This window comes from Salvelinus fontinalis, chromosome 4 (genome assembly GCF_029448725.1).
Source record: "Salvelinus fontinalis isolate EN_2023a chromosome 4, ASM2944872v1, whole genome shotgun sequence".
NCBI classification, from domain to species: Eukaryota; Metazoa; Chordata; class Actinopteri; order Salmoniformes; family Salmonidae; genus Salvelinus; species Salvelinus fontinalis.
The window spans coordinates 71,186,224-71,213,924 of NC_074668.1; the positions used below are offsets into that span (position 1 = coordinate 71,186,224).

Sequence of the window (27,701 nt, forward strand, 5' to 3'; positions counted from 1 at the left end):
CTGTTGAGGTGTGATATAATAGGACATCTCATCACCACCACGGACCATGGTAACCAACTAAGACCATGAACAGTGCCTTCTACTGTTGAGGTGTGATATAATAGGACATCTCATCACCACCACGGACCATGGTAACCAACCAAGACCATGAACAGTGCCTTCTACTGTTGAGGTGTGATATAATAGGACATCTCATCACCACCATGGACCATGGTAACCAACCAAGACCATGAACAGTGCCTTCTACTGTTGAGGTGTGATATAATAGGACATCTCATCACCACCACGGACCATGGTAACCAACTAAGACCATGAACAGTGCCTTCTACTGTTGAGGTGTGATATAATAGGACATCTCATCACCACCACGGACCATGGTAACCAACTAAGACCATGAACAGTGCCTTCTACTATTGAGGTGTGATATAATAGGACATCTCATCACCACCACGGACCATGGTAACCAACCAAGACCATGAACAGTGCCTTCTACTATTGAGGTGTGATATAATAGGACATCTCATCACCACCACGGACCATGGTAACCAACTAAGACCATGAACAGTGCCTTCTACTGTTGAGGTGTGATATAATAGAACTGCAAGCTTAAAGCCCAGAGTTTTTCTGTTCAGGTTGCATGGTCAAGAAAAACTCCTGTCCCGAAAGCAATCTTCTATTAGGTTGATATGTGGAGTTCTTCAACACAGCTTAACAGTAGTAGCGCCATTGTAAATGAGCACGGATCAAGAGGGAACCATCTCTCTTCCTAGTCTCTAGGTAAGGTGATAATAGCCCCCTGAAGAGGTGTCTGTGTTCCAAGGTTATGCACTGACATAAGCTGATTTATTGAATTCTCAGCAAGAATAAATATGCATACCAGTGAAATTGAACCCCATGCAACCTGAAAATAGGCTCTTGATTTCATTCCATGTTGCTTTTCTTTGATACTTGGCTAGACTTCAAGGTGAAATAATAAGCCGGTAAATGTCCTAACCCATACAGTGCTTTTTCAATAGCGATCTTCTGGCATTCTGATCATGTGGATACTGAATAGGGAGAAATGCACAGCCTGAGCTAACCACAGTGAGGACCACAAATTGCCATGGTATTTTACTCTCATTCTAAATACTATGTTTACATTTTCAAACGGACAATAGAGAGCTATTATGGATGAACAATGTTTGTTTGGAACACAGTATTATTTCCTAGTGATATTCACTGTACATACTAGTACCACAGTATGGCATAGTGTCATTGTAGCTTTGGAGAGAGATTTGACAAGCAGAGTAGACAGACCTATAAGTCAAACAAGAGGCAGATCTGTCACTTCTGGCCTTGAACAATGTTCTTTCCCTTCCCTGTCTGGCCTAATATGATCAATCCCTAACACGCATACAGGATCATGTTATTAGTTCTGACTCAGACACTTTATTTGACACTTGGGAACAAAGTGCTAGCTTGGCAGAGATGCTCCTGTGTACTTAGAGAGGTGAATAATACATGGAGATTGGTACTTCAGTATAAACATGCATAGTAACTCTTTTCAAAGAGGAGACATTTTGTTTATTTTCCTTTGCATTATATCTTGTTTGAGGTGTTGACACAGCTGATTTCTCCTCCTCTTTTTGGGATACGTTCCTGTTCCATGCCTTGCTAGTCATACAAACCCAATCCAGATACTGGGAGTCACAGGAGACCCATGTCCTCATTCAGTTTAGCCTATTTCATTATTCAGTTCTCTTTGCAGTGTTGCATCACCTTGTGCATCCAATCTACCAAACAAACTGGCATCAATGGTGAGTTCAATGGCTCACTCCGGGGAAAGGAATAGAGAGAAGATGATGCCAAATAAATAATTCTTGAGCTTCACTTACAATTTCAAGGAGAGAGAGAAAATAAGACTGAGATCTAGGCATTGAATATGTACTGTACATGTCATTGTCCGGTCTCATCAAAAGCAGAATGTGAAATAAAAAGTATAGATTGGAATTCAAGTTTTGAAAATCCAAATGTTATGTTTTGTGGAGTTTCTTGTAGAATGTTATAGCTGTTTTGTTGCGGTGCGAAATCATGCTGTTGCTTTGTGAAGAAAGATAAGTATGCATAGCTTATACATTTACATTAAATCGTACATTCATAAAGCAAAGAATAAAAATAGCCTTCATGAGTCATGGGCTATATTAAATATAATGACTTGTAAGTGTTTCTAAGTGCAACATACCTGAATTTCCTGTATTATTATAATTTTTTTGTGTTTTGTATTTTATCCCCTTTTTCTCTCCAATTTTGTGATATTCATCGCTGCAACTGGCCCGGGAGAGGCGAAGGTCGAGTCATGCGTCCTCCGAAACTGTCACGATCGTGTGAAGGAGAGACGGACCAAAACGCAGCATGTGGAAAATAAGCCATCTTCTTTTATTATAGAAGAAGGCAAAACGAAACAAAAACACTTACTAACTAACAAAACAACAAACGACCGTGAAGCTATAAACGTAGTGCACATACACAGGCTACAAACGTTCACCATAGACAATTCCCCACAACAAACTAAAGCCTATGGCTACCTTAAATATGGCTCCCAATCAGAGACAACAGAAACCAGCTGTCTCTAATTGGGAACCCATTCAGGCAACCATAGACTTCCCTAGACAACTACACACAACATAGACACAGCTAGACAACTATACTAAACATAAACCCAACTACTCTAAATAAACCCCCTAAACCTTACAATCACCCTGGACACTACAAAACCCACATAAATACCCATGTCACACCCTGACCTAACTAAAATAATAAAGAAAACAAAGAATACTAAGGCCAGGGCGTGACATAGCCCCCCCCTTAAGGTGCGAACTCCGGGCGCACCAGCACAAAGTCTAGGGGAGGGTCTGGGTGGGCATCTGACCACGGTGGTGGCTCAGGCTCAGGGAGAGGTCCCCACCCCACCATAGTCAATCCCAGCTTATATCTCCCCCTACAAATGACTACCCTCATCTTACCCCCACTTAATCTTTTGGGTAACATCGACACAAGGGGCAGCACCGGGATAGAGGAATAGCTCAGGACAGAGGGATAGCTCAGGATAGAGAGGTAGCTCAGGATAGAGAGGTAGCTCAGGATAGAGGGGCAACTCCGGACTGAAAGGCAGCTCCGGACAGAGAGACAGCTCTGGACTGAGGGGCAGTTCTGGATAAATAGCCGCTTTGGGCTGAGGAACAGCTCATGACTGGCTGACGGCTCTGGACGCTCATGGCTGGCTGACGGCTCTGGACGCTCATGGCTCACTGACGGCTCTGGCAGATCCTGTCTGGTTGGCGGCTCTGGCAGATCCTGTCTGGTTGGCGGCTCTGGCAGATCCTGTCTGGTTGGCGGCTCTGGTAGATCCTGTCTGGTTGGCGGCTCTGGCAGATCCTGTCTGGTTGGCGGCTCTGGCAGATCCTGTCTGGTTGGCGGCTCTGGCAGATCCTGTCTGGTTGGCGGCTCTGGCAGATCCTGACTGACGAATGGCTCTAGCGGCTCCTGACTGACTAACGGCTCTGACGGCTCTGGACAGACGGGCGGCTCTACTGGCTCTGGACAGACGGATGGCTCAGACGGCGCTGGGGAGACGGATGGCTCAGACGGCGCTGGGGAGACGGATGGCTCAGACGGCGCTGGGGAGACGGATGGCTCAGACGGCGCTGGGGAGACGGATGGCTCAGATGGCGCTGAGGAGACGGATGGCTCAGACTGATCCTGTCTGGCGGAAGGCTTTAGCGGCTCCTGTCTGGCGGAAGGCTCTAGCGGCTCCTGTCTGGCGGAAGGCTCTGTAGGCTCATGGCAGACGGGCGGCTTTGCAGGCTCATGGCAGACGGGCGGCTTTGCAGGCTCATGGCAGACAGGCGGCTTTAAAGGCTCAATACAGACGGGCAGTTCAGTCACCGTTGGGCAGACGGCAGACTCTGGCCGGCTGAGACGCACTGTAGGCCTGGTGCGTGGTGCCGGAACTGGAGGTACCGGGCTAAGGACACGCACCTTCAGGCTAGTGCGGGGAACAACAACAGGGCACACTGAGTTCTCAAAGCGCACTATATGCCTGGTGCGTGGTACCGGACTGAGGGCACGCACCTCAGGACGAGTGCGGGGAGAAATAACAGTGTGTACAGGACTCAGGAGACGCACAGGTGGCTTAGTGCGTGGTGCCGGAACTGGAGGCACTGGGCTGGAGACACGCACCATAGGGAGAGTGCGTGGAGGAGGAACAGGGCTCTGAAAACGCACTGGAAGCCTGGTGCGTGGTGTAGGCACTGGTGGTACTAGGCTGGGGCGGGGAGGTGGCGCCGGAAATACCGGACCGTGCAGGCGTACTGGCTCTCTTGAGCACCGAGCCTGCCCAACCTTACCTGGTTGAATGCTCCCCGTCGCCCGACCAGTGCGGGGAGGTGGAATAACCCGCACCGGGCTATGTAGGCGAACCGGGGACACCATGCATAAGGCTGGTGCCATGTAAGCCGGCCCAAGGAGACGTACTGGTGGCCAGATATGTAGGGCCGGCTTCATGACATTTGGCTCAATGCCCAATCTAGCCCTACCAGTGCGGGGAGGTGGAATAACCCGCACTGGGCTATGCACCCGTACAGGAGACACCGTGCGCTCTACTGCGTAACACGGCGTCTGCCCGTACTCCCGCTCTCCACGGTTAGCCTGGGAAGTGGGCGCAGGTCTCCTACCTGCCCTTGGCCCACTACCTCTTAGCCTCCCCCCCCCCCCCCCCCCCAAGAAATATTTGGGTAGTACTCACGGGCTTTTCAGGCTTCCAGCCACGTCTCCTTGCTGCCTCCTCATATCTCCGCCTCTCTGCCTTCGCTGCCTCCAGCTCAGCTTTGGGGCGGTTATATTCTCCTGGTATTTCTCGGTCCAGAATTTCCTCCCAATTCCAATAGTCCAGTGTAGGTGGGTCCTGTTGTTGTTGCACACGCTGCTTGATCCGATGTTGGTGGGGAATTCTGTCACGATCGTGTGGGGGTGAGACGGACCAAAACGCAGCATGTGGAAAATCAGCCATCTTCTTTTATTATAGAAGAAGGCAAAACGAAACAAAAACACTTACTAACTAACAAAACAACAAACGATTGTGAAGCTATAAACGTAGTGCACATACACAGGCTACAAACGTTCACCATAGACAATTCCCCACAACAAACTAAAGCCTATGGCTACCTTAAATATGGCTCCCAATCAGAGACAACAGAAACCAGCTGTCTCTAACTGGGAACCCATTCAGGCAACCATAGACTTTCCTAGACAACTACACACAACATAGACACAGCTAGACAACTATACTAAACATAAACCCAACTACTCTAAATAAACCCCCTAAACCTTACAATCACCCTGGACACTACAAAACCCACATAAATACCCATGTCACACCCTGACCTAACTAAAATAATAAAGAAAACAAAGAATACTAAGGCCAGGGCGTGACAGAAACATGACCCGCCAAACCGCACTCCTTAACCGCCAGCTTAACCCAGAAGCCAGTCGCACCAATATGTCGGAGGAAACGCCGTTCAACTGACGACCGAAGTCAGCCTGCAGGCGCCTGGCCCGCCACAAGGAGTCACTAGAGCGCGATGAGTCAAGTAAAGTCCTCCCGGCCAAACCTTCCCCTAACCCGGACGAAGCTGGGCCAATTGTGCGCCGCCCTATGGGACTCCCGGTCACAGCTGGTTGTGACACAGCCTGGGAACGAACCCGGGTCGATGCAGTGCCTTAGACCGCTGCGTCAACGTATTTCCTGTATTTTATTGGATTGAGAATCATTGAAAAATGTACAGGTGAAAACACTTATCTTGTAATTAAAGCTCTGCCTTTTCCTACCAAGGAAAATTAGGAAAACCGGCCACAATGCAGGAAATATAGGTCTGAACACACGCATTTGGGCTATGACAACACACTGTAAATCATATCTTTATAAACAAAAAATACAACTACATATTATTGTTCCATTTTCATGGGTTTTGGGCGATCCTAAAACACAGACAGCACATTTGTGTTGTAGCTGTGTTGTGTACATCTGCTTTGCAGATGTGAGAAGAAATATTACTTGTGTGTGTTTTCCCTGGCGACTAACATTTGCATATTGACATGGTAAATCATGTCAGGGTACCAACTGTAATAATACCTTGAAGGAAGCTGTTAATAAGGTGTTCATACAGAGTTGAACCTCCCTGAACACAACAGCCCTGCCTGCGTACCTGGAGCCAGGCTGGGGTCAGGCTGGGGTCAGTAGCTCCACTGCCAAGGTTACACACCCCGCCTTCACTCAGGAATCCACAAATTAACTGAATCCTCATTCCACACTCATTACTCATTGCTTTAGGCAATGACAGGCTAAAATTCAGGAAGAGGAACATGTGATTTGAAGCACTGTGAATGAAACTGTCACGACTTACGCCGAAGTCGGTTCCTCTCCTTGTTCGGGCGGTGTTCGGCGGTCGACGTCACCGGTCTTCTAGCCATCGCCGATCCACCTTTCATTTTCCATTTGTTTTGTCTTGTTTTCCCACACACTTGGTTTTCATTCCCTCATTACTTGTCGTGTATTTAACCCTCTGTTCCCCCCATGTTTGTGTGTGAAATTGTTTGTTGTAAAGTGCTTGTGCACTCTGACTGGTTCGCGACGGGTTATTTTGTACCCATATTTTGTTGTTCTGGCTCCGTTGGTTTTGCATATTAAACTGCTCCGGTTATTACCCAGTTCTGCTCTCCTGCGCCTGACTTCCCTGCAGCCAGTCACGCACCCCTTGCAGAAACCAATACCTCTGGAGTATAAGTATTACAATATCTATTGGGGCATGAACCTATTTTGGTTTTTACAGAAAAAAACGTTTCTGTTTTTTTACACATTCTGGTTTGAAATGGGTAGTTAACTGTGAACTACATTGATACGCCAAAGTGGTGACATACATTCTATGCATGTAACTGACTTGTAAAGTATAATTTTTCAATCTAGGCTGTGTATTGGAGGGACGTTTCGAGGCAGACAGCAGCAGTATTACTTAATATTAATATCTAGACAGAGGATAATGGAGAGCCATGATGGCCATTGCTTTATGTGACATCTGACATAACTCACCCTATCTGACTTCCTTAGCACATAATACAGTTTTATAGTGTCCATTCTGACATCTTTTTAATGGTCTATGATCATGATGACTAACAGGGTTGGATCTTTCCTCTTTCATACCCATGCTTCATTTTAAAGGGACTTTTATTTAGTTATCAATGTCTTATAATCAATCAGTGCCATGAAATGAAAGCATTGGAACACTGTAATCCAATAAAGATGCAGCTGCATATAGATCACCATGCCGACAGAAGGCTTTTCAGTTTATATAATCTCCAGAGATCATGAACTGAGCGAACTGGCAAAGCCAAGCTGACAAACCATGCAATTAATATGACTAAGAGCTATGTGTGGATTAGAAGACAAATGCGGTTGCCATTCTCAGTTTCCTGTTCTACTCATCTGAGCCTATAAGTTTCCACTTGTGTTTAACATTGTCTGTGTATCAGCTAAGCTCCCACGACTTGTTATTCATTACACCGAGATATACCAGTACAGAATAGGAGAATATTTCAGCTTGAAGAAGTTCGGAGGATCAAGTTATATGGATAACATAACATAATGGGAATCCTTTCCTTAGAACAAGGCTATAGAGTACACATCAAAGAAGAAATGGTGTAACATACCTGTCTAGTCACACACATGCACATGCACACACACACTCTCACACTTTCACCCACCTTGAGGTGTTGGCGTATGGTGTCGCAGTCGCTCAGTGGGTTCAGTTTGAGCGTCTCTCCTAGGTTGTTGCAGCTGGAGCTCTGGTGCTGCAGTTCACAGCACACACACACACCGTCACTGTCAAACTTTATCTGAGGGAGAGAAAGGACAGGGGTAAGTAAAGGGGCTATTGGATATCAGTGAGAACTCACTGTACTCTTTCCCACACTTGATAATGTTACAACACACCCTAGCGCTGTGTCTCCTCTTACCGCCATTTGCATAAAGCAGAATCTTAATGCTTCTTTATGATGGAGATCAGACTTGCACCTCTGTCTCTGCCCGCTCTGATACTTTCCTTGCCGGAATACACTCTTAAAACAAAAGGTGCTATCTAGAACTACCTGGGTTCCAGGGTTCTACCTGGGTTCCAGGTAGAACCCTTTGGTGTTCCATGTAGTACCATTTCCATAGAGGGTTCTACATGGAACCAAAAAGCGTTCTCCCTGGAACCAAAAAGGTTTCTCCTATGGGAACAGCCAAAGAACCCTTTTTTATAACGTGACAGAGGAATCTATAGTGCAGGAGGATTACATAACACAGTGAGTTGTAAGGCAGAGTTAACAGGGGGAGGATCTTGAGGTGCTGCTACAACTACTAACTATGTGACCCAGATTGTAAGGAGGCGGGACGTGAACCTACCCATCATGGGTTAATTGCATGGGGGAGTGAAGTCCATTAATAGTTCAGTCATAACGGGGTATGTATGGTCTCCAAGGAGCTGTGTACAGTAGTAAAGGGAACTGGGGAGAGGCATTTAGTCTCGTATGCTAATCACTCAGTCAGCAGTAGTGATGTCCTGCTGGTGAAAATGACAGATCTCTGGACCATTGTTCTAGCCTGGCTCTATACTCAACACACTATGAGGAACGCAAGCTCTACAGGGCAAAATCTCTCTCTCTCTCTCTCTCTCTCTCTCTCTCTCTCTCTCTCTCTCTCTCTCTCTCTCTCTCTCTCTCTCTCTCTCTCTCTCTCGCTCTCGCTCTCTCACCCTCCTGCTCTCTCTCCTGCTCTCTCACTCTCTCTCTCTCACACTGTGGAGATCCTTGGAGGAAGTAGACTCATGTGTGTTGATGCATGTGTGTTGATGTTGATGCACTCGTTCTCCTGCTCTCTCATTCGTTCTCCTGCTCTGTCTCCTGCTCCCTCACTCTCTCTCTCCTGCTCTCTCACTCTCTCTCTCACACACTGTGGAGATCCTTGGAGGAAGTAGACTCATGTGTGTTGATGCATGATGTGGTGTACATGTTTGCATGTTCCTCATGCCCCAGCAGACCAGACGGCACACAGGGGGTCTTGCAGTATGTCAGTGCCATATGAATGAACAATTAGATTAGAATATCTAAGTCTGCAGAGCAGCATAGCCATTGCAGTGTTGTTTTCATTTTGATAATCTATTCATGCATTGCTTTCATTTAATGGTGCAGTGTATGACAAGCTCTCTATTTCTGCAGATTTCTATGTTTTGGGTGTGAAACGGAGCGTGAAACAGTGATTTGAACGTCTGATGTCACTAGACACAACCAGAGCGGTAATCTACCAGCCTTAGCCACATGAGCACTCCACATAGGACCCATCATGCATTTCACCAGCCCATCCAAGATAGGCTTGATGAGACAAGTGGTTTGCCATTAGCCCAGAGAACCACCACCACTAACGGAGCAAGCCTTTCAGTTCACACACACACAATGAGAACACTCTGCTCTGGTTCCTGCTTCCCATTCCAGAAGCGGTGAAAAATCTATTTCCACAGACAAGAACTGCATAAAAGTGGTTGATCCTTTACAAAAAAATGTGGGATGCCCTCTAAACTAGTTATGCCTTCTGAACAGATTATGCACCTCGCCTGAGCCAAATGCATGCTCAGGGAATGCTACTGTTTGTCCTCGCCATACACAGGAACTCTATCAGGTAGGCCAGCATGCCTGATGGGGATTTTAGTGTAGATCATGTGCAGGGCACTAGTGATGCCTGTCACATCCTCCCCCCTCCCTCCTTCCTCCATCACGTTCAGATTCAGAAAACCTCAATGTCCTCAATGGTGCAACTCATTTTGCAGCAATCACAATACATACAGGTTGAATCCCATATTTAAAAACAATAACATCAGAATAGCAAAGGATATTTACAAAGAAGTCGGACGGATAGATAGGCTCCCTGAGAAAGAAGTCTGGTTCTCCTCCGCTCTGCAGATCATTCCTCTTCACAGAACCTCCCTTCTACGGGCCCCAACACATTACATCACAACTCGTGTCATCCGTCCCCTAGTGTTGATGATGGGTGTAAAACATCTTGACAAACGTCTTGAGATGTAATGCCACGCCAAGCTACATTGGGCACTCATAAAACAAGGGCTTTAATGTCAACTTCCTGGAAGTGATTCAAGGAGAGGGCTTAGGCAGTGTGTCACAGGGAGGGGAGTAGTGCTATGCTAAAACTGATGACACACTCTCTGTGTGTCCAGGTCCAGTAAACCATTACATCACTCCGGCAACAATACCATTTACAAAGATAGGTTTCAAATTGAGTCAACAGCTCAGTATGACATTCATGGACTTCTAATGTATCCATTATTTTGATTTATTCACTATGCAAGATGGAGGCAGTTGACATTGATGTTGATGGTGATGAAATAGCCCTGTCGGATGGACTGTACAGGTGAATTACAGCTAACTGGAGAAAGGTCACCTCAGGAGCCTGGATGGAATAATAGATAGTCCTTACTTAGTCACGCTCCCTTATTACTGCATAAGGAATGGAAATGAATTCAATAAAGCCTAGCAGTGTTTATGTATCCACTGCAAAGCCTGCAAACAATGCCAGAGTGTTTAATTTATTAGACCAACTAAATTAGAATTCCCATGTGATTAATGTGGCTAGAATAGCAGATCCTCAGTGTAATTACCAACAGCAGACATGTGAGGAGAACCATCCTCAGTTTAACTACTATGATGATTCGCTTTCCTCTTATCCTTTCTGCTTGAAAGATGTGTGTTATTTCCAATGTTCTAAAATTATAAGAATTAAAACATTAGTTTTTTGCAAAGAGATGGTTTGAATCAATAAAATTAGAGTCTAGTTGTCGTTGCCTCCCCTGCTACTGGGTCTGTCTGTGTTACTAGGTCTGTATGTGCTACTGGGTCTGTCTGTGCTACTGGGTCTGTCTGTGTTACTAGGTCTGTCTGTGCTACTGGGTCTGTCTGTGCTACTAGGTCTGTCTGTGCTACTGGGTCTGTCTGTGTTACTGGGTCTGTCTGTGCTACTAGGTCTGTCTGTGCTACTGGGTCTGTCTGTGCTACTGGGTCTGTCTGTGTTACTAGGTCTGTATGTGCTACTGGGTCTGTCTGTGTTACTAGGTCTGTCTGTGCTACTGGGTCTGTCTGTGTTACTAGGTCTGTCTGTGCTACTGGGTCTGTCTGTGCTACTGGGTCTGTCTGTGCTACTGGGTCTGTCTGTGTTACTAGGTCTATCTGTGCTACTGGGTCTGTCTGTGTTACTAGGTCTGTCTGTGCTACTGGGTCTGTCTGTGCTACTGGGTCTGTCTGTGCTACTGGGTCTGTCTGTGTTACTAGGTCTGTCTGTGCTACTGGGTCTGTCTGTGCTACTGGATCTGTCTGTGCTACTAGGTCTGTATGTGCTACTGGGTCTGTCTGTGTTACTGGGTCTGTCTGTGCTACTGGGTCTGTCTGTGCTACTGGGTCTGTCTGTGCTACTGGGTATGTCTGTGTTACTGGGTATGTCTGTGCTTCTGGGTCTGTCTGTGCTACTGGGTCTGTATGTGCTACTGGGTCTGTCTGTGCTACTGGGTCTGTCTGTGCTACTGGGTCTGTCTGTGCTACTAGGTCTGTCTGTGCTACTAGGTCTGTCTGTGCTACTGGGTCTGTCTGTGCTACTGGGTCTGTCTGTGTTACTAGGTCTGTCTGTACTACTGGGTCTGTCTGTGCTACTAGGTCTGTCTGTGTTACTAGGTCTGTCTGTGTTACTAGGTCTGTCTGTGTTACTAGGTCTGTCTGTGCTACTAGGTATGTCTGTGCTACTGGGTCTGTCTGTGCTACTGGGTCCGTCTGTGCTACTGGATCTGTATGTGTTACTAGGTCTGTATGTGCTACTGGGTCTGTCTGTGCTACTGGGTCTGTCTGTGCTACTAGGTCTGTCTGTGCTACTGGGTCTGTCTGTGCTACTGGGTCTGTCTGTGTTACTAGGTATGTATGTGTTACTAGGTATGTATGTGTTACTAGGTATGTATGTGTTACTAGGTCTGTCTGTGCTACTGGGTCTGTATGTGTTACTAGGTCTGTATGTGTTACTGGGTCTGTCTGTGCTACTAGGTCTGTGTGTTACTAGGTCTGTCTGTGTTACTAGGTCTGTCTGTGCTACTAGGTCTGTCTGTGTTACTAGGTCTGTCTGTGCTACTGGGTCTGTCTGAGCTACTAGGTCTGTCTGTGCTACTGGGTCTCTCTGCTACTGGGTCTGTCTGTGCTACTGGGTCTTTCTGTGCTACTGGGTCTGTCTCTGCTACTGGGTCTGTCTGTGCTACTGGGTCTGTCTGTGCTTGGTGCTGGGGCAGACTGAAGCCGGGGAGAGAGATGGTAGAACGGGGCCGTATTCTGGTGAAGGGAATGCAGGATATCCTGTGGAGCCGACTACAGTGCTGATACAACCCCACACAACATAGTGGTCACAGAACAGAATAGGTAGGCTAGGGGCTTGAGCTGTTGTTCTGCTATAAATAATCCCTTCATAGCCATCCATCCATTCAGCACACACAATACACAGTATACAAGCACACTGCGCTACTCAGAGCTGGAGCCATGTAGAGAAGTACGGTATTCAAATATTTGTTTTAATTTTGAATCCCCCAAAAGCTATTCAATATTTATAACTTATTAAACACTAATTAAATGAGTCCAGAATTTATGGATTTCAGTATTTTCTTTTACAGAGAAACCCCTTTTAGAGGACTTTGAGAGCTGTGATTTTCTATGGCTCTAACAGCATAGTTGATCTAGGAACTTTACTCTTGTCATGAGTCTATGGATTCATGTAATCTATACTAGTATGAGGTATGCAACTCCTTCCCCAGCCTGATCCTGACACATACGTTGTGCCACGCCATCTGAAAACGGGAAGCTCTGTGAATTTGACACAGGAACAGAAATGAAACCTGCCGCAGACAGCAGAGAAATTGAAAGCGCTCTCTCCCCAGACGGCGGATTATTATGTTTTTCTTAATAATTAAACTATGAGCTCCAGTGGGTAATCAGACAGACAAACGGCACTGAGCCCTACTATTAAGAAGGCCGTAGGCGTGGCTGGTGTTAATATTTATTTTTACTGTGAGCTGGGCGGGTGGGGCGGTGCTCTGCACACTGATTCAACTGGTGTGTGAGACTGACAGATCCCAGACAGGCTAGGGCCTTTCAACACCAGGTGCCACAACTCCTTCATATGAACAGGGGCCCCACCACATCCACTGGCCCCTGTTAAGATGGAAGAGATAGGGAACCAGTACTGGCCTGTGTAGATAGGAGAGATAGGGCACATGCAGGCGGGACAGAGGGGGTAGAGGGGCAGGGCACTGGGCTCTCACCAGCTGACAGTCCTCCAGAGAGTTGACCAACTGAGCGTTCTGGCAGGACAGGATGGAGCCAGCCAGGTTGAGCATCACACACACCGCCGACAGCAGCATGAAGAAGGTGATCTGTGGAGAGACAGAGTAGAGATGTGGAGATTTAGAGAGCAACAGTAGACCAACATAATACAGCCATAACATCATGTCCTCTAGGAAATGTACAGGCATTCACCAGTTGATTTAATTTTCATGTTGTCTTGTGGTAGGCAGAAATGTGTTTTTTTAATGCATGGTTACAGTGAGAGGGAAGGCTTCACCAATCAATATTGACTGATTGACTGATTACAATGAGTAATAAGGGGGAGGAAAAGGCAGCAGATGATCACAGAAATCAATAACCCTTTTTCTCAAACTAATTAAGTCCATCTAAGATAACCTTAATCTAACCCATGGATAACCCATTTGCTCAGAGGTTAAGAGCACAAACACCACGCATAACATATTGACATTTGACAGACCAACTCTTTACATTGCTCCTAGTAACACTGTCCCTTACAGTTACAGGACTGTCCTTGACACCCTTATATATTTTCTCACAATGCCTTTCGTATCTACTGTCACCTGAAGACCTAAAGCCCTGACGACGGATGGTCAGGTAGAGGAACCAATCTCCTCCTAATTCCTCAGCCCAACTCCAATCAACACTACTGCTTCCCTACAGCCTGATAGATCTCTTCTGTGGCAATTTCCCCCCTCTCTGCACTGTCGCCAGAGTAGCTACCTCCATGTTCCCCCTCTAGTGTCCCATTAAAAACAATTCTCTTTATTTTATAGCTGACAGTCCCAGGAAATACATCCTGTGAGGAGAAATAGAGTGAACATTACGGCTCCTTTAAATCCCAGTTCAAGTGTAATAGAATGGGTTTAAAGCCGTCAGAGGCCTCCGCCAGTAGATTACAAGGCAGAGCCGGGCCCTGTATATCAGGCCTGGACTTCGTCCACACATACTGTAGCCTGTTTGATTTACAGCCCCGGTCCTGGTCCTGGTACTGCACCTGATGGAACATTAACCCAGACGGGAGGGCCAGGAGGGAGGGGAGGGACACAGGGGACACCAGCTCAGCCTGGGGGTGGGAGGGAAGTGGGAGGGGAGGACAAGACACATTTACTGAGAAAGAGGTTGAAAAACAGACACACATACAGATGGAGAGGAGAAGGAGCGAGGGAACGAAGGAGGAACAGAGGGAGAGATGGGGTAGACAGATGGAGAGATACTTTTAAATGCTTTTCACCATGCCAGGACATTGTAGGATTGAAAGGTTGACCGGTACGGTTCGATGGAGGTAGACCACTATATCAGAGGAGAAACACACTACCCCAGGTATTATTCCCTGGCTGTGTGCCCTTGGAGGAAATGCCCGGGGTACAATAACACACAGGATGACACTGGCATGACACTGACAGTAACTGGTTGTCAGTAGAAATATGACTACATCCAACCAACTCCATGTCTTTTCAATAAGAACCATGACATAATAGCCAATAAGGTGTTAAGACGGCTAGAGAGATGGTGGTTTCAGTTGGACTTTAAGACTCAGGTCTTTAAGACTCAATTCAGCTGCTACAAATCTATTAATTTAAACTAAAACATGAGGAGGAACAGAGAAAACAGTTTGAAAGGAAGAGTTAGATCAGAAGATCAGAGAAATAACAAGTATTGAATATTTGTGTGTCCATGGGGTGGTTTCCCAGACACAGACTAAGCCAAATCTGGGAAAAGTATTTTGGAAAGGTGTTTTTTTGGTCCAGGACTAGGCTTAATTTGTGTCCTGGAAACTGCTCCTATATGTATATGTGTACTCTCTGCCCCTGTATGTATACGTGTACTCTCTGCCCCTGTATGTATACGTCTACTCTCTGCCCCTGTATGTATACGTCTACTCTCTGCCCCTGTATGTATATGTGTACTCTCTGCCCCTGTATGTATACGTCTACTCTCTGCCCCTGTATGTATACGTCTACTCTCTGCCCCTGTATGTATACGTGTACTCTCTGCCCCTGTATGTATACGTGTACTCTCTGCCCCTGTATGTATACGTCTACTCTCTGCCCCTGTATGTATACGTCTACTCTCTGCCCCTGTATGTATACGTGTACTCTCTGCCCCTGTATGTATACGTCTACTCTCTGCCCCTGTATGTATACGTCTACTCTCTGCCCCTGTATGTATACGTCTACTCTCTGCCCCTGTATGTATACGTGTACTCTCTGCCCCTGTACGTATACGTGTACTCTCTGCCCCTGTATATATACGTGTACTCTCTGCCCCTGTATGTATACGTGTACTCTCTGCCCCTGTATATATACGTCTACTCTCTGCCCCTGTATGTATACGTGTACTCTCTGCCCCTGTATGTATACGTGTACTCTCTGCCCCTGTATATATACGTGTACTTTCATGCGCTTTTCATTTTTAGCTTGAAATGTGCATGAGGGTGTTTAAACACGGATCATAAAGTGCACCTGTATTTCCATGTTGATATGTTAATTAACCTTGGATTGTCACATCACTGAATGTGTGTCTGTGTTACTAAACTAAACTGCCATATGGTAAGAAAAGACAGACTGCTTTAGATATTCACCTTCAGAGAGACTGTGACGGTCAACATCTTCAGAGTACAACACTTCTTCCCATGCTTCAAATGTCTCATCACTGACGTTAAAGGCAACAAGCAGAAAGCTGAGAACTTTGTGTAAAAACATATTACTAGCTAGACTGAGAATAGAACGAGGCTATGACAATGACCATTTTGTAAGGCAGAGATTGAGCAGAGAGACCGTTCCTCCAACATCAGTCGTAAAACGCCTATCAATGGGCACCTCTGAGTGTTCGCCTCATCGCCATCTGAGCACAGCCAATCAAATGAACTGCTCGATCTCACCAGGTTTTCTGCTGCTCTCTCTGTGGCAATTCCCACTGGGATAAAATTGCCCCATAGTGTGAGGTAGATTTCCATAAAACAATCATATACTTACACAATCATACTAAATACGTTGTTACAATGTGTGTTTACCATTTAGATTGTGGTGGAACTCACAAATTCCCTTTCAATATTAAATCAGACTCTGCAAGGATGTTCTGACAAGACATCACAGGTCCAATCTGAGACGAGCAAAACCAGCATTCTATTCTATGTTATTCTATTTGTTTTCATTCGTTTCTGTTCATTTATTTTCCGTCTTTGTTTCCATTATCTTCCTTTTTATTGCTTTCCATAAATTGGATTCAGCACCAATGAGAAGGCAGACAGGTAAGTGTCTGCAGTAAATCTCATTAATAGCTGAGTTTATCGTCTGTGCCTTATAGCTAACCTGACTGAATGGCTGTTCTTTTAGAGTCATATTTCACCAACGCATACCTGTCTCCTGGGCTAATGAAAATGTGTGGCTCCACACTGGCTCTGTGTTCTAATTACCATTTGGGATCACATTGCACTGTTTAACAGACACTCATTAATTACCGTCCGCCACCATGCCCCCAGCATGACAAACAGACTGATTGACAGACTGACAGACACTGCTAGGGCGTGCCATCAGAGTTAAGGTCAATACCATTTTTTATTCAGTCAATTCAGGAAGTACACTGACATTCTAATTCAGTTTACTTCCTGGAGCCCAACTCTGCATGCCACTGAGGGACTGAGGAGATTTACACAGCGTGTCACAGTCACCATTTAACAGTCGCCAGGATGCCAATATATCCCCACCATTTTGTTTTCTGATCAGTGGACAGGGGATGGAAAACACACAAGGCCCAGGCATAGACTTTTTCCATCCGGGCGCTAATCATTCATACATACAGTCATTTCCCTCATGTGTAGTATGGTACTGTATGAGGACCCATGCGTAGTATGGTATGACCACCCACAGGGACGTGTGCAGTTGAAATATGACAGGAAGTTTGAGTCAGTCAGACCAGTCACACAGAGGCAGAATGAGGGAACGATGAGAAGACTGTCTGCCAGCTGCAGAGACATGCAACGAGCTGTAGGTCTAACCAACTTTAACCATGGAACAAGAACTAAATAAAATAGATCAAATATTCTGTATAATACCTATTTTAGTTTTGTACAAATATGCAGTATGCCTACACTTCCTTAATTAACCAATAGACATCTAGTGTGTGGAGGGTTGAGGAGAGCCGTCAGACAGTAGAACTGGGATATTTTTTTAAAAGCTTTTGAAAACTGAAGGGTGCTTAGAGAGGACAGCTTTGACTTCACTGGCTAGGACATACATGTTGCTGGTAAAGCTGCACGTAGAATGGCTCTAATTTGGACAAAGATCGCTAATATCTTTCCACTTTACAACTCTCCTCATCCGTCTATGACACAAACCGAAAAACAAAACCATAAATCTGGTTTATAATCTGTTTATTTGCAGAGTAATGAGTCTTTGGTCTAGATTGCTGTTGTTGTCATCCACTGAATGGTGTTGAAAGCCTAGCGGCCCCATACAGCCCCTCGTCAGCCTATAGCAGTGTCCAGCTCTGTCCAGCTCAGTCAAATGTAACATGATAATTGCAGTGTTGACGGAGCATTAGCATTCCATGGGGGACATGTCTCTGACCCCAGTAACACGTCTGTCTCTGACCCCAGTAACACGTCTGTCTCTGACCCCAGTAACACTGCAGCCCACCAGGCCTGTCTGTCTCTGACCCCAGTAACAATGCAGCCCATCAGGCCTGTCTGTCTCTGACCCCAGTAACACTGCAGCGTACCAGACCTGTCTGTCTGTGACCCCAGTAACACTGCAGCCCACCAGGCCTGTCTGTCTCTGACCCCAGTAACATTGCAGCCCACCAGGCCTGTCTGTCTCTGACCCCAGTAACATTGCAGCGTACCAGACCTGTCTATCTGTGACCCCAGTAACACTGCAGCCCACCAGGCCTGACTGCCTCTGTCCACCACTGCACTGCAGACCGACAAGCTCATTAGCCACAGAGAGATTGCCATACAGGCACAGGGGCACTGCAGCTACCAACTATATAATGCAGAACATTACCCTTGAAAGATGCAATCTTGGAAAATGAGAAATATGCATGTGTAGTAGAGGGATAGAGGATGCTCTAGTCTACCCAAAGGAAGCTGCTTATGTCTCTCTGTGTGTATGAGTGCAGAGCCAGGCGTAGAGCCAGGCTGTGGGACAGGCAGAGAGGCCCAGTATAAACAGTGTCCTGCTCCCCTACAGACGGCCTGGGATGTCCTTCCCCCTGACCCTTGACCTGAGGGAGGGGGTTTATGGGAAGGTAAATAAACCAGAAAAGGCACACATTGTAAAAACAATTCCCTCTAACTGGGGGTTAACCTCTAGAATGACAACCTGTTGACACGTGCTCGTGCCAGGGCCTGTTAGGGTGGGACTCCTGGGGACTGGAAGCCTGGGGACTGGAGAGATGAGGTGGGGGTGCTGGGGAGTTTTGACGGAGCCGGATGGAGCCATGTTAGACCGAGGTGGAGGTATAGGAGCACAGCTCTCTGAGTCCTCTGCTCTGCAGCACAAATTAGTATTTAGTCTGCAGCACCGCTGCGACAAGACATCATTTATTTTCAATTATCTCAGCCGAGAGAGAGATTGGAGAAATGTTGTGCTCTTCCTCTTCCTCTAACAAGCCTTGTGATTGTGTTTGCTGCCAACACATCTATTATGTGTGTCTCTGCAGGGCTGCTAAACTCTGTCCAGCAGGGCTTTCACCTCTCAGCCAGACACACATTGATTTCCCAACTCACTCTGTACATAACTAACTTCACACTCCACTTTTCTTCTTTTTAGCCTGTTTAGAGAACTACTAACATAGTAGAGTATATTGGGTTTGTATTACAATAACCCCAGAGGGTAAGAAAAGCAACATTCGCAGCATGCACTATAGAGTCTTTAATCAGGCAAAGAAAACATTGTGTATTTTTCATGTTTTCTTTCCACCGTTTCTGCACTATCACCCCTGTTGACTTGATAAATAGTGGAGTCTGAGGGTTAAGGATGGATTTATGGCGGTCCGGTTAGCAGGAAGCCCAGGGCGACAGCAGCTGGTTACAATATCACAGGGCAAAACCGGGAGGGAGTAACCCTTTCCGTCCTGTCTCGCCTTCCAAGCCCTCCATCTCCTAGCCCTCCCCTGGCTGTAAGATATGCATGCTCACAGCCATATTGAGTTACCCCGGGTGGCCGTGCACCACAGCGTATGTTTGTACTCCATCACCATGAATATGATCAGAGCCTGCCGTGAGGCCAGGCGCAGTCGGTCCATCTCATCCAAACAAACGCTGGTGGTGTTGTTACAAACCCTCAACAGGCAGGCAGGCAGGCTAACCATGGAGAACTGACTGACTGGGAGTCAATCTGAACCAGGCATAATGGATTCCACAGACCCTCATCCCTCAGGGGCAAATGTTTAAACCATGCGAATAGGAGATCACTTACACGTTCCTTCATTAACTGGAGAGGCTGTGGATCCTGATGAGGGTCCCAGTAACTGAGATCTATCAGAGTCGACTGGGAGTGAAAATGCTTTCTGTTAGATGGCGACCGCGTCCATCATGGAGGCAGCGTGAATTCAGAGTGACCGTCTGTCAGTCTGCATATCTGCTAGGGCTGATAAGAGGCCTCAGGGAGGACAGTTATGTGGAGAAATACAACAGCCAAACACCCTCTATAGGATCAGACCTCATTGAGCTATAATGGCACCAGACCAGGCTGCACATTTCACCCCTCTCATTTGTTCCCCTCCCACAGTATGTTTCTAACAGTAACACTGTGTCCTGCTACCACACAATCTGGAGGGGTCACAGCAGAATAGAAGTCAATTGCGGCATTAATCAACACCTGTTCTATCAATCCATATCCATAAATTTCCACTGAATCTTAGAATAGAATAGCATGGAACAGAGCTAACTAGGAAGCATTAGAGAGATAATGAAGGTCGGGCCAGAGAGGAGCAGCCCAGGTGATGAGTCCACAGACAGACACACAGCAGTGGAAACAGGGTAGTAGAGCAGTGTGGTATCTGCTATGTTGACTGCCCAGGGTAACTGGGCCATAGGAGGAGCACATCGTCTGAGCCACCCTAAAGAGCCATTGTTTGAAGCGAAATGAGGGCCACTATACAGCCCAGGGGGGTCACCATGTGATTAGCCTCCACTTTTCAACATTTAATCAGTTCCTGACCTCTATCAGCTAAAACAAGGAGGCCCAGCCCAGGCCCCCGCTGAGGAGGATGTAATGAGTTTGGGCTGTAATGGCTCCGTCTCCCTGCAGGTACAAACCTCTGGTGACAGGGGGAGAGAGAGAGAGAGGGAAAGAGACTGCAAGAAACTCACGAGGAGAGTCAGAAGTCATGTCCTTATGAGACATAGGGTGTGTGTAATCAGAGCTAGGCAGCCCTATACGCTCACTACGCAACTTGCGTAGGGCCCCACAATTACGTAAGAGCACCGCCTCCCCCTCGTGTCAAAGCGGGTGTCAATGTTTACAACTTCGATGAGAGGATTAAGCGGAACTATCCTTCTGGTCATAAAAAAAATATATATAAAAACACCATGTGTCACGTCCTAACCATAGTTCTTATGTGTTTTGCTTGTTTAGTGTTGGTCAGGACGTGAGCTGGGTGGGAATTCTATGTTGTGTGTCTAGTTTGTCTGTTTCTGTGTCCAGCCTAATATGGTTCTCAATCAGAGACAGCTGTCAATCGTTGTCCCTGATTGAGAATCATATATAGGTGGCTTGTTTTGTGTTGGGGATAGTGGGTGGTTGTTTCCTGTCTCTGTGTTTGTGTTCTGCACCAGATAGGACTGTTTCGGTGTGCTACACTTTGTTATTTTTTGTTCGTTGTAAGTGTTCACTGTTTTTTGTTTAATTAAACATGTTGAGCACTGGCTACGCTGCGTGTTGGTCCGATCCCTGTTTCACCCCCTCTTTTAGTGAAGAGAGGATAGGCTGCCGTGACACCATGAGAGTAAATTGCGGGAACAGCAATCAGGCAAACTTGGGTTCTCTCCTCTCCAAGTTTGATGTCAGCAAATAACAGTAACGTTAAGTTGATGTGCTAGCTTGCAGTCATCTTAGAGGACTGCAAGCTAGATATGCAGATTGTGAGTGACAGGATTCTGGAAGCAATAGTGACTTAAGAGACTCAAAGTGCTTCTCCATTATCTTGGACTGTACACCTGACATTGGTCACCAGGGCCAAATGTCCATTATTCTGAGAAGCGTGGCTTTAAAGGGAAAGCCAGAGATCACGGAGCACTTCCTCGGCTTTGTGAAGGTTGAGGTTACAACAGGCTTGAATCTGTCCACTGTCATCTTAGATGAGCTGAACGAGCTGAAGATTCCATTTGAAGATTGCAGAGGGCAAGCTTATGATAATGGGGCCAACATGAAGGGCAAGCACCAAGGAGTACAAGCCAGACTGCTAAAAAAAAATCCCAGAGCTGTGTTTGTCCCATGTGGAGCACATACTCTATACCTTGTCATTGCAGATGCTGCCAAATCTTCAAAATATGCAGTTGTTTTTTTTGGGGCATGTGCAAAAGCTCTTCACCTTCTTTTCAGCTGGCACACAAAGATGGAGTGTTTTGAAGAAACACGTGAACATAACTGTGAAGTCATGGAGTGACACAAAATGGGAGAGTAGGCTCCAAAGTGTTTATGCAATCAGGTATCAGGCTTCTGAGGTTTGGGAGGCATTACTGGAAGCCAGACAGATGATCAACGATTCTGTGGCCAAAGTGGAGGCACAAGCACTTGCAGAGGAAGTTGGGTCCTACCGCTTCTTGATTTGCTGTGTCGTATGGTGTGAGATATTGACAATGACAAACAAGGTGAACAAGCTCCTCCAATCCGCCTCAATGCAGTTGAATATCGCACTGAGTTTAATCTTAAATGCAAAGGCCTCCCCCATTACATACCGGGAAACGGGATTCTCTGATGCCCAGACAACAACCAAAAGCATTTGTGAAGAAATGAATGTGGAGGCTGTTCTGAAAGAGAAGAGACTGAGAAACAACAAGAGGCATTTCAGCTACGAGGCTCCTGATGAATCAGTGACTGATGCACTGAAAAACCTTGAAGTCAACTACTTCAACATTGTGGTGGACTCTGCTGTGACATCCATGGATGAGAGATTTGAAACACTCAACCAGGTGAAAACCAAATATAGAGTGCTACTGAACTTCAGGACTGCCTCTCAGATGTCCAGTGAATCTTTAAAGGCTCACTGCATGGACGTCGAAAACACTCTAACCTTCAGAGATGACTATGACGTCAGTGGAATGGATCTGGCACACGAGATTCATAATTGACCTGATCTGCCATCAGATAAGATGACTGCCTTTGAGCTGCTTTCCTTTCTCTGTGAGAAAAACCTGGAGGAACTCTATCTGTCACGATGGTTGTTAGAATCAATGGACCAAGGCGCAGCATGCGTAGAGTTCCACATGTTTAATAAATGAAACTCACCAAAACAATACAGAACAAAACGAACGTGAAGCTATGCAGTGCTCACAAGCAACAATACATAAACAAGATCCCACAAAAACCCAGTGGGAAAAGGCTGCCTAAATATGATCCCCAATCAGAGACAACGATAGACAGCTGCCTCTGATTGGGAACCATACCAGGCCAACATAGAAATAACAAAACTAGAATGCCCACCCTAGTCACACCCCGACCTAACCAACATAGAGAATAAAAGGCTCTCTATGGTCAGGGCGTGACACTATCCTAACCTTTGGATAGCCCTAAGAATTCCAGTCACCCTACCAGTAACAGTAGCATCGTCAGGAGCTTTTCAAAATGAAAGCTCATCAAAAGTCACCTGAGGTCTTCCATGTCACAGGAACGTTTGAGTGGTCTGGCCATCATGAGCATAAATCATGACATGGGGAAACACATGTCCTATGATGACATCATTGATGATTTTGCGTCAAGAAAGTGCAGAAGAGGAATATTTTGATGGTAATATTTGAATTCAAATATTCAAATGTTTACACACTTAGCAATATTTCAGAGTGTATGGCAGAAGTGCATTTGTGTAAATGACTGCTTAACTATGTGACATACTTTCTCAATTTCCTCCAGACATTCCAGATAGACTGGTGTCTATGCTGATGCTGAAAATGTCCAGGCTGTAGAGGGAACCAAAGTTAATCACACAGCTGTATAGGTTTTATTTGACTATTTTAAAGACATATAGCTGCAGCCATATCCTATAGGCTTACATTTACATTGTATAGACAAAGCGAATGGCATAATATTGTGAGTACTGGACTACTTACCAGGCAGCAGAGCCAAAGTTCAGTGTTATATTTGATTATTTTCTACATTTTATATTTTCTACAATTTCTTATTTATGTTAATGTTAATATTCACTTATTTTAAGATTCTATAAAAATTTTTATATTCAATAAATAGTGTTTGTTTATAGCTCATTCTGTTCTGTATAGGTCTACTTATTCTTAGACCGACAGATGGAGCAAACTGTTTAAAAGGAGGCAGGATTGTAGCGGGAGCATTGGGGTGTCAGGTGTGACTGTGTGGCGATGGCAAATGGTTTGCATGGCTCACGGGTCAGGTAGGAGGGCCCCCTAGCAGCATTTTGCAGGGAGGAGGGCCCCAGGGAGGTCAGCACCGGCTCTGGGTGTAATCCCAATGCACCAGTAAAAAGCGTTGTCTATTTCAAACTGCTGCTTCAGTACAGAGAAAGACAGCGAGAGGCCTATTAGTGTTACTACTTGTGCTTGTGTTGATACCATCTCCTCCAGTCAGAGACATCTCTGCTTCAGTCTGAAGGGCACAGTCAGACGATGTTGGGGAACAGATCGGTTTCCCTCTTTGGAGAGCATCATCACGAAAACACTGGCGGGTGACAATAGCAGGATAATATTCTATGATGGCCGCCGAGAATTGCTATGGCAGCACGGATCATCACAGTCTTGCCTAATAAACCATCAGATAAGGAAGCTAATTCATATTCTAATGAATATGGATCCACAGTCCCTGCTCTGGAGGGCTCTAGGGGAGGACATCATTCATTCGCCTTATCTATCTCAGAGAGAGAGAGAGCTAGAGAAACACTGCTCCATACATTATCCTGCACCAAGTGCCTTCATCTCTTGTTGTCTCTGTCGTCCCTGTGTTTTTGATTCACAGAATGTGTATGCAATAGAGAGGGGGAGATAGAGAGACAGTAGAGGAGGGCGAGGGGGTTGGGAGACTGGGAGAGAGGTGTTTGAGTGACTGGGATGAGAGAGAGTTTTCTGATTGTTTATTTCACTTGTGTTTATTATCTATTCCACTTTCTTTGGCAATGTAAACATGTTTCCCATCCAAATGAAGCCCTTTGAATTGAATTGAGAGAGAGTTAGAGTGTGGGAGAGATGTCCTTGAGTCTGTCTGAGAGAAGCAACAGGATATTCTTTCCTAAACTCACTCAGCTGTATAGCCTAGTTCTTATTCCCACGCTGCCTCCTCATCTTCATCATCATCTCTCTGGTAAATTACCAAGTCTCTCTCTCGCAGAGCTCTGCAACAACAGCAAGAGCCACATTGTTTACACAGGCCTTTGTTTTTCGAGGTCAGCTGCAGCATATTCTACTGGGAGAAAAGTTCATTAGTAATATATATATCTATATATCCAGTCAAGGGTGTGAGAGAGAGAGAGAGAGAGAGAGAGAGAGAGAGAGAGAGAGAGAGAGAGAGAGAGAGAGAGAGAGAGAGAGAGAGAGAGAGAGAGAGAATGGAGAGAATGGAGAGAGAGAGGGGTAGGCACTGTGATGGCAGTTTGGTTGAGGGCCAGGGATAGCAGGCAGGCGAAACAGAAACTGCAGTCCTTTCAAATGTCTCAGATGAGTTACCCCACTCTCCTGCCTGGACTCTGACTCAGCAAATGAACAGAGCTGGAACCGGTGTGCAAAGCTGTTTGTCGGTGTCTGGAGAACAAGAGCCTGTTCCCCTGGTGTCACCTACTTGAACCAGTGACTGATAATGTAGCCTCGCAGGAGGTGGTACACTCTTAAAAATAAAAGTTCTTCAGAGCGATGCCATTGGGCACGTGTCAAACTCATTCCAGGGCCGAGTGTCTGCGGGTTTTCGCTCCTCCCTTGAACTTAATTGATGAATTAAGGTCACTGATTAGTAAGGAGCTCTCCTCACCTGGTTGTCTAGGTCTTAATTGAAAGGAAAAACCAAAAACCAGCATACATTAGACCCTCCTTGGAATGAGTTTGACACCCCCGCCACAGGGGAAGCATTTTACTGAAATGGTTGTTTGACCCTGGAACAACCATTTCAGTAATGGATGCAATAAGTCCAGGTAACAAATAGAAATAGCTTAGAAAAATGAACATTATTTATATTTGAGTAGCATAAGATTAATTAATCAATGTACATGCAAAAAACATAGATATTGAAACAAACCTGCAATAGAGAATGCTGGGAAATATGATAATGATGGCCGTGGTTTTGGTTAATCTCTGGTTATTAACACTAACACTGAGATTATTTTACACCAATGAGTGTTCATTTAACTCTTTACAAGTGTTCATTTAACTCCTGAATCAACACTAAAAATGTTACACTGAAAATCAACACTAGATGACACTGGCCAATTTGCTGTGTGCTATGAAAGATACACATCTGCAGGCTTCCATACATTTCAAGAACCTTTTAGAATTCTGAAGAACCATAGGTGCCATTTTAAGAACCTTCATTTTTCAGTGTAGGCAAACTGGAAGGGATTTCGACTGATACAGATACAGACAAACACACAGACACACAGACACACGCACGCACGCACGCACGCACGCACGCACACACACACACACACACACACACACACACACACACACACACACACACACACACACACACACACACACACACACACACACACACACACACACACACACACACACACACACACAATCACAATCTGAACTAATAGGCACTTGGTCTCATCTGTTGGCCTCATCAAGGCAGACTGGGCACAGACTATGCACAGCCGCAGCTTATAAAGCATCATGTCCAGCAACACTGTTACAACGACAACACCACTTACATCAGTTGGTTCTGGCTTTTATGGTTTATTCTCCCCCAACATTGGAAATGGCAGTTAAACTGTTGGGGAGTTTGATGAGCTACAGGCCCAGTGGGCTAGGGCTGGGCTGAGAGAGCCAGGCAGGCTGTTCAGGCAGTGATATGATGTCACTTCTTGTGGGCTCATTCTGCTGCTGCTTGCTCTCTGTAGGGGTCAGGGAACGGTGAGGAGTTCCACACTGTCAGTTCCAGGCCAATGATCACAGAGCCACAAACGAATTACTCACTTCTACTGCCTCCCCCCTTCCTTCTCCCCATCAACCCCCCTCTCCTGTCTTTGGTACCCTGCTACTTCACTGGAGGAAACATCAATATTCTGCCTGGCCCATGATGCATCTGTGGGGACATGTTTATCGCAATGGAATCAGAACCTGTCCTGAACCCATTGACTCTGAAGAGTCTTTTAAGGATCCGTGAAGCTTTATGGTTTTTGAGTGAGAGTCAACTGACATCTGAGGCTATGGTGCGTTAACACACCACTGAGGCACGGAGCGTGCCATTGGCTCAGGCTGGTCACACAGACCTGTGTTGCATATCAGATTCTACATAAACCACGTCTCTATAGACCTCTATTCCTTTTTTAACGCCAATCACCTGTAGAATACTTCAGAACATAATCAAGATGAGGTAGATATAACATATAGGAAATAATGATCCATTACATGAACTGAGATTTGAACTGAGAGGAAAGAGACCCAAATGGGAATATACACTGAGTGTACAAAACATTAGGAACACCTGCTCTTTCCATGACTGACCAGGTGAATCCAGGTGAAAGCTATGATCCCTTGCTGATGTCACTTGTTAAATCCACTTCAATCAGTGTAGATGAAGGGGAGGAGACAGGTTAAAGAAGGATTTTTAAGCCTTGATACAATTGAGACATGGATTATGTATGTGTGCCATTCAGAGGGTGAATGGGCAGGACAAAATATTTAAGTGCCTTTGAACGGGCTATGGTAGTACAGTAGGTGCCAGGCACACCGGTTTGAGTGTGTCAAAATCTGCAACGCTGCTGGGTTTTTTACACTCAACAGTTTCCCCTTTGTATCAAGAATGGTCCACCACCCAAAGGGCATCCAGCCAACTTGACACAACTGTGGGAATCATTGGAATCAACATGGGCCAGCATCCCTGTGGAACACT

The 27,701-nt window shown here is 45.9% G+C and overlaps 1 protein-coding gene across 1 annotated transcript in view; it reads right to left on the reverse strand.

Annotated features, from left to right (window-relative positions):
- LOC129854314 (protein ENTREP2-like) overlaps positions 1-27,701 on the reverse strand; it is a 134,763-nt gene that overhangs the window by 23,829 nt on the left and 83,233 nt on the right. Inside the window, exons 3-4 of the mRNA XM_055921218.1 lie at positions 13,425-13,535; positions 7,795-7,926 (exon numbers count right to left, since the gene is read on the reverse strand). Of these exons, the coding sequence (XP_055777193.1) occupies positions 7,795-7,926; positions 13,425-13,535 (243 nt within the window). The remainder of the gene's footprint in view (positions 1-7,794; positions 7,927-13,424; positions 13,536-27,701) is intronic.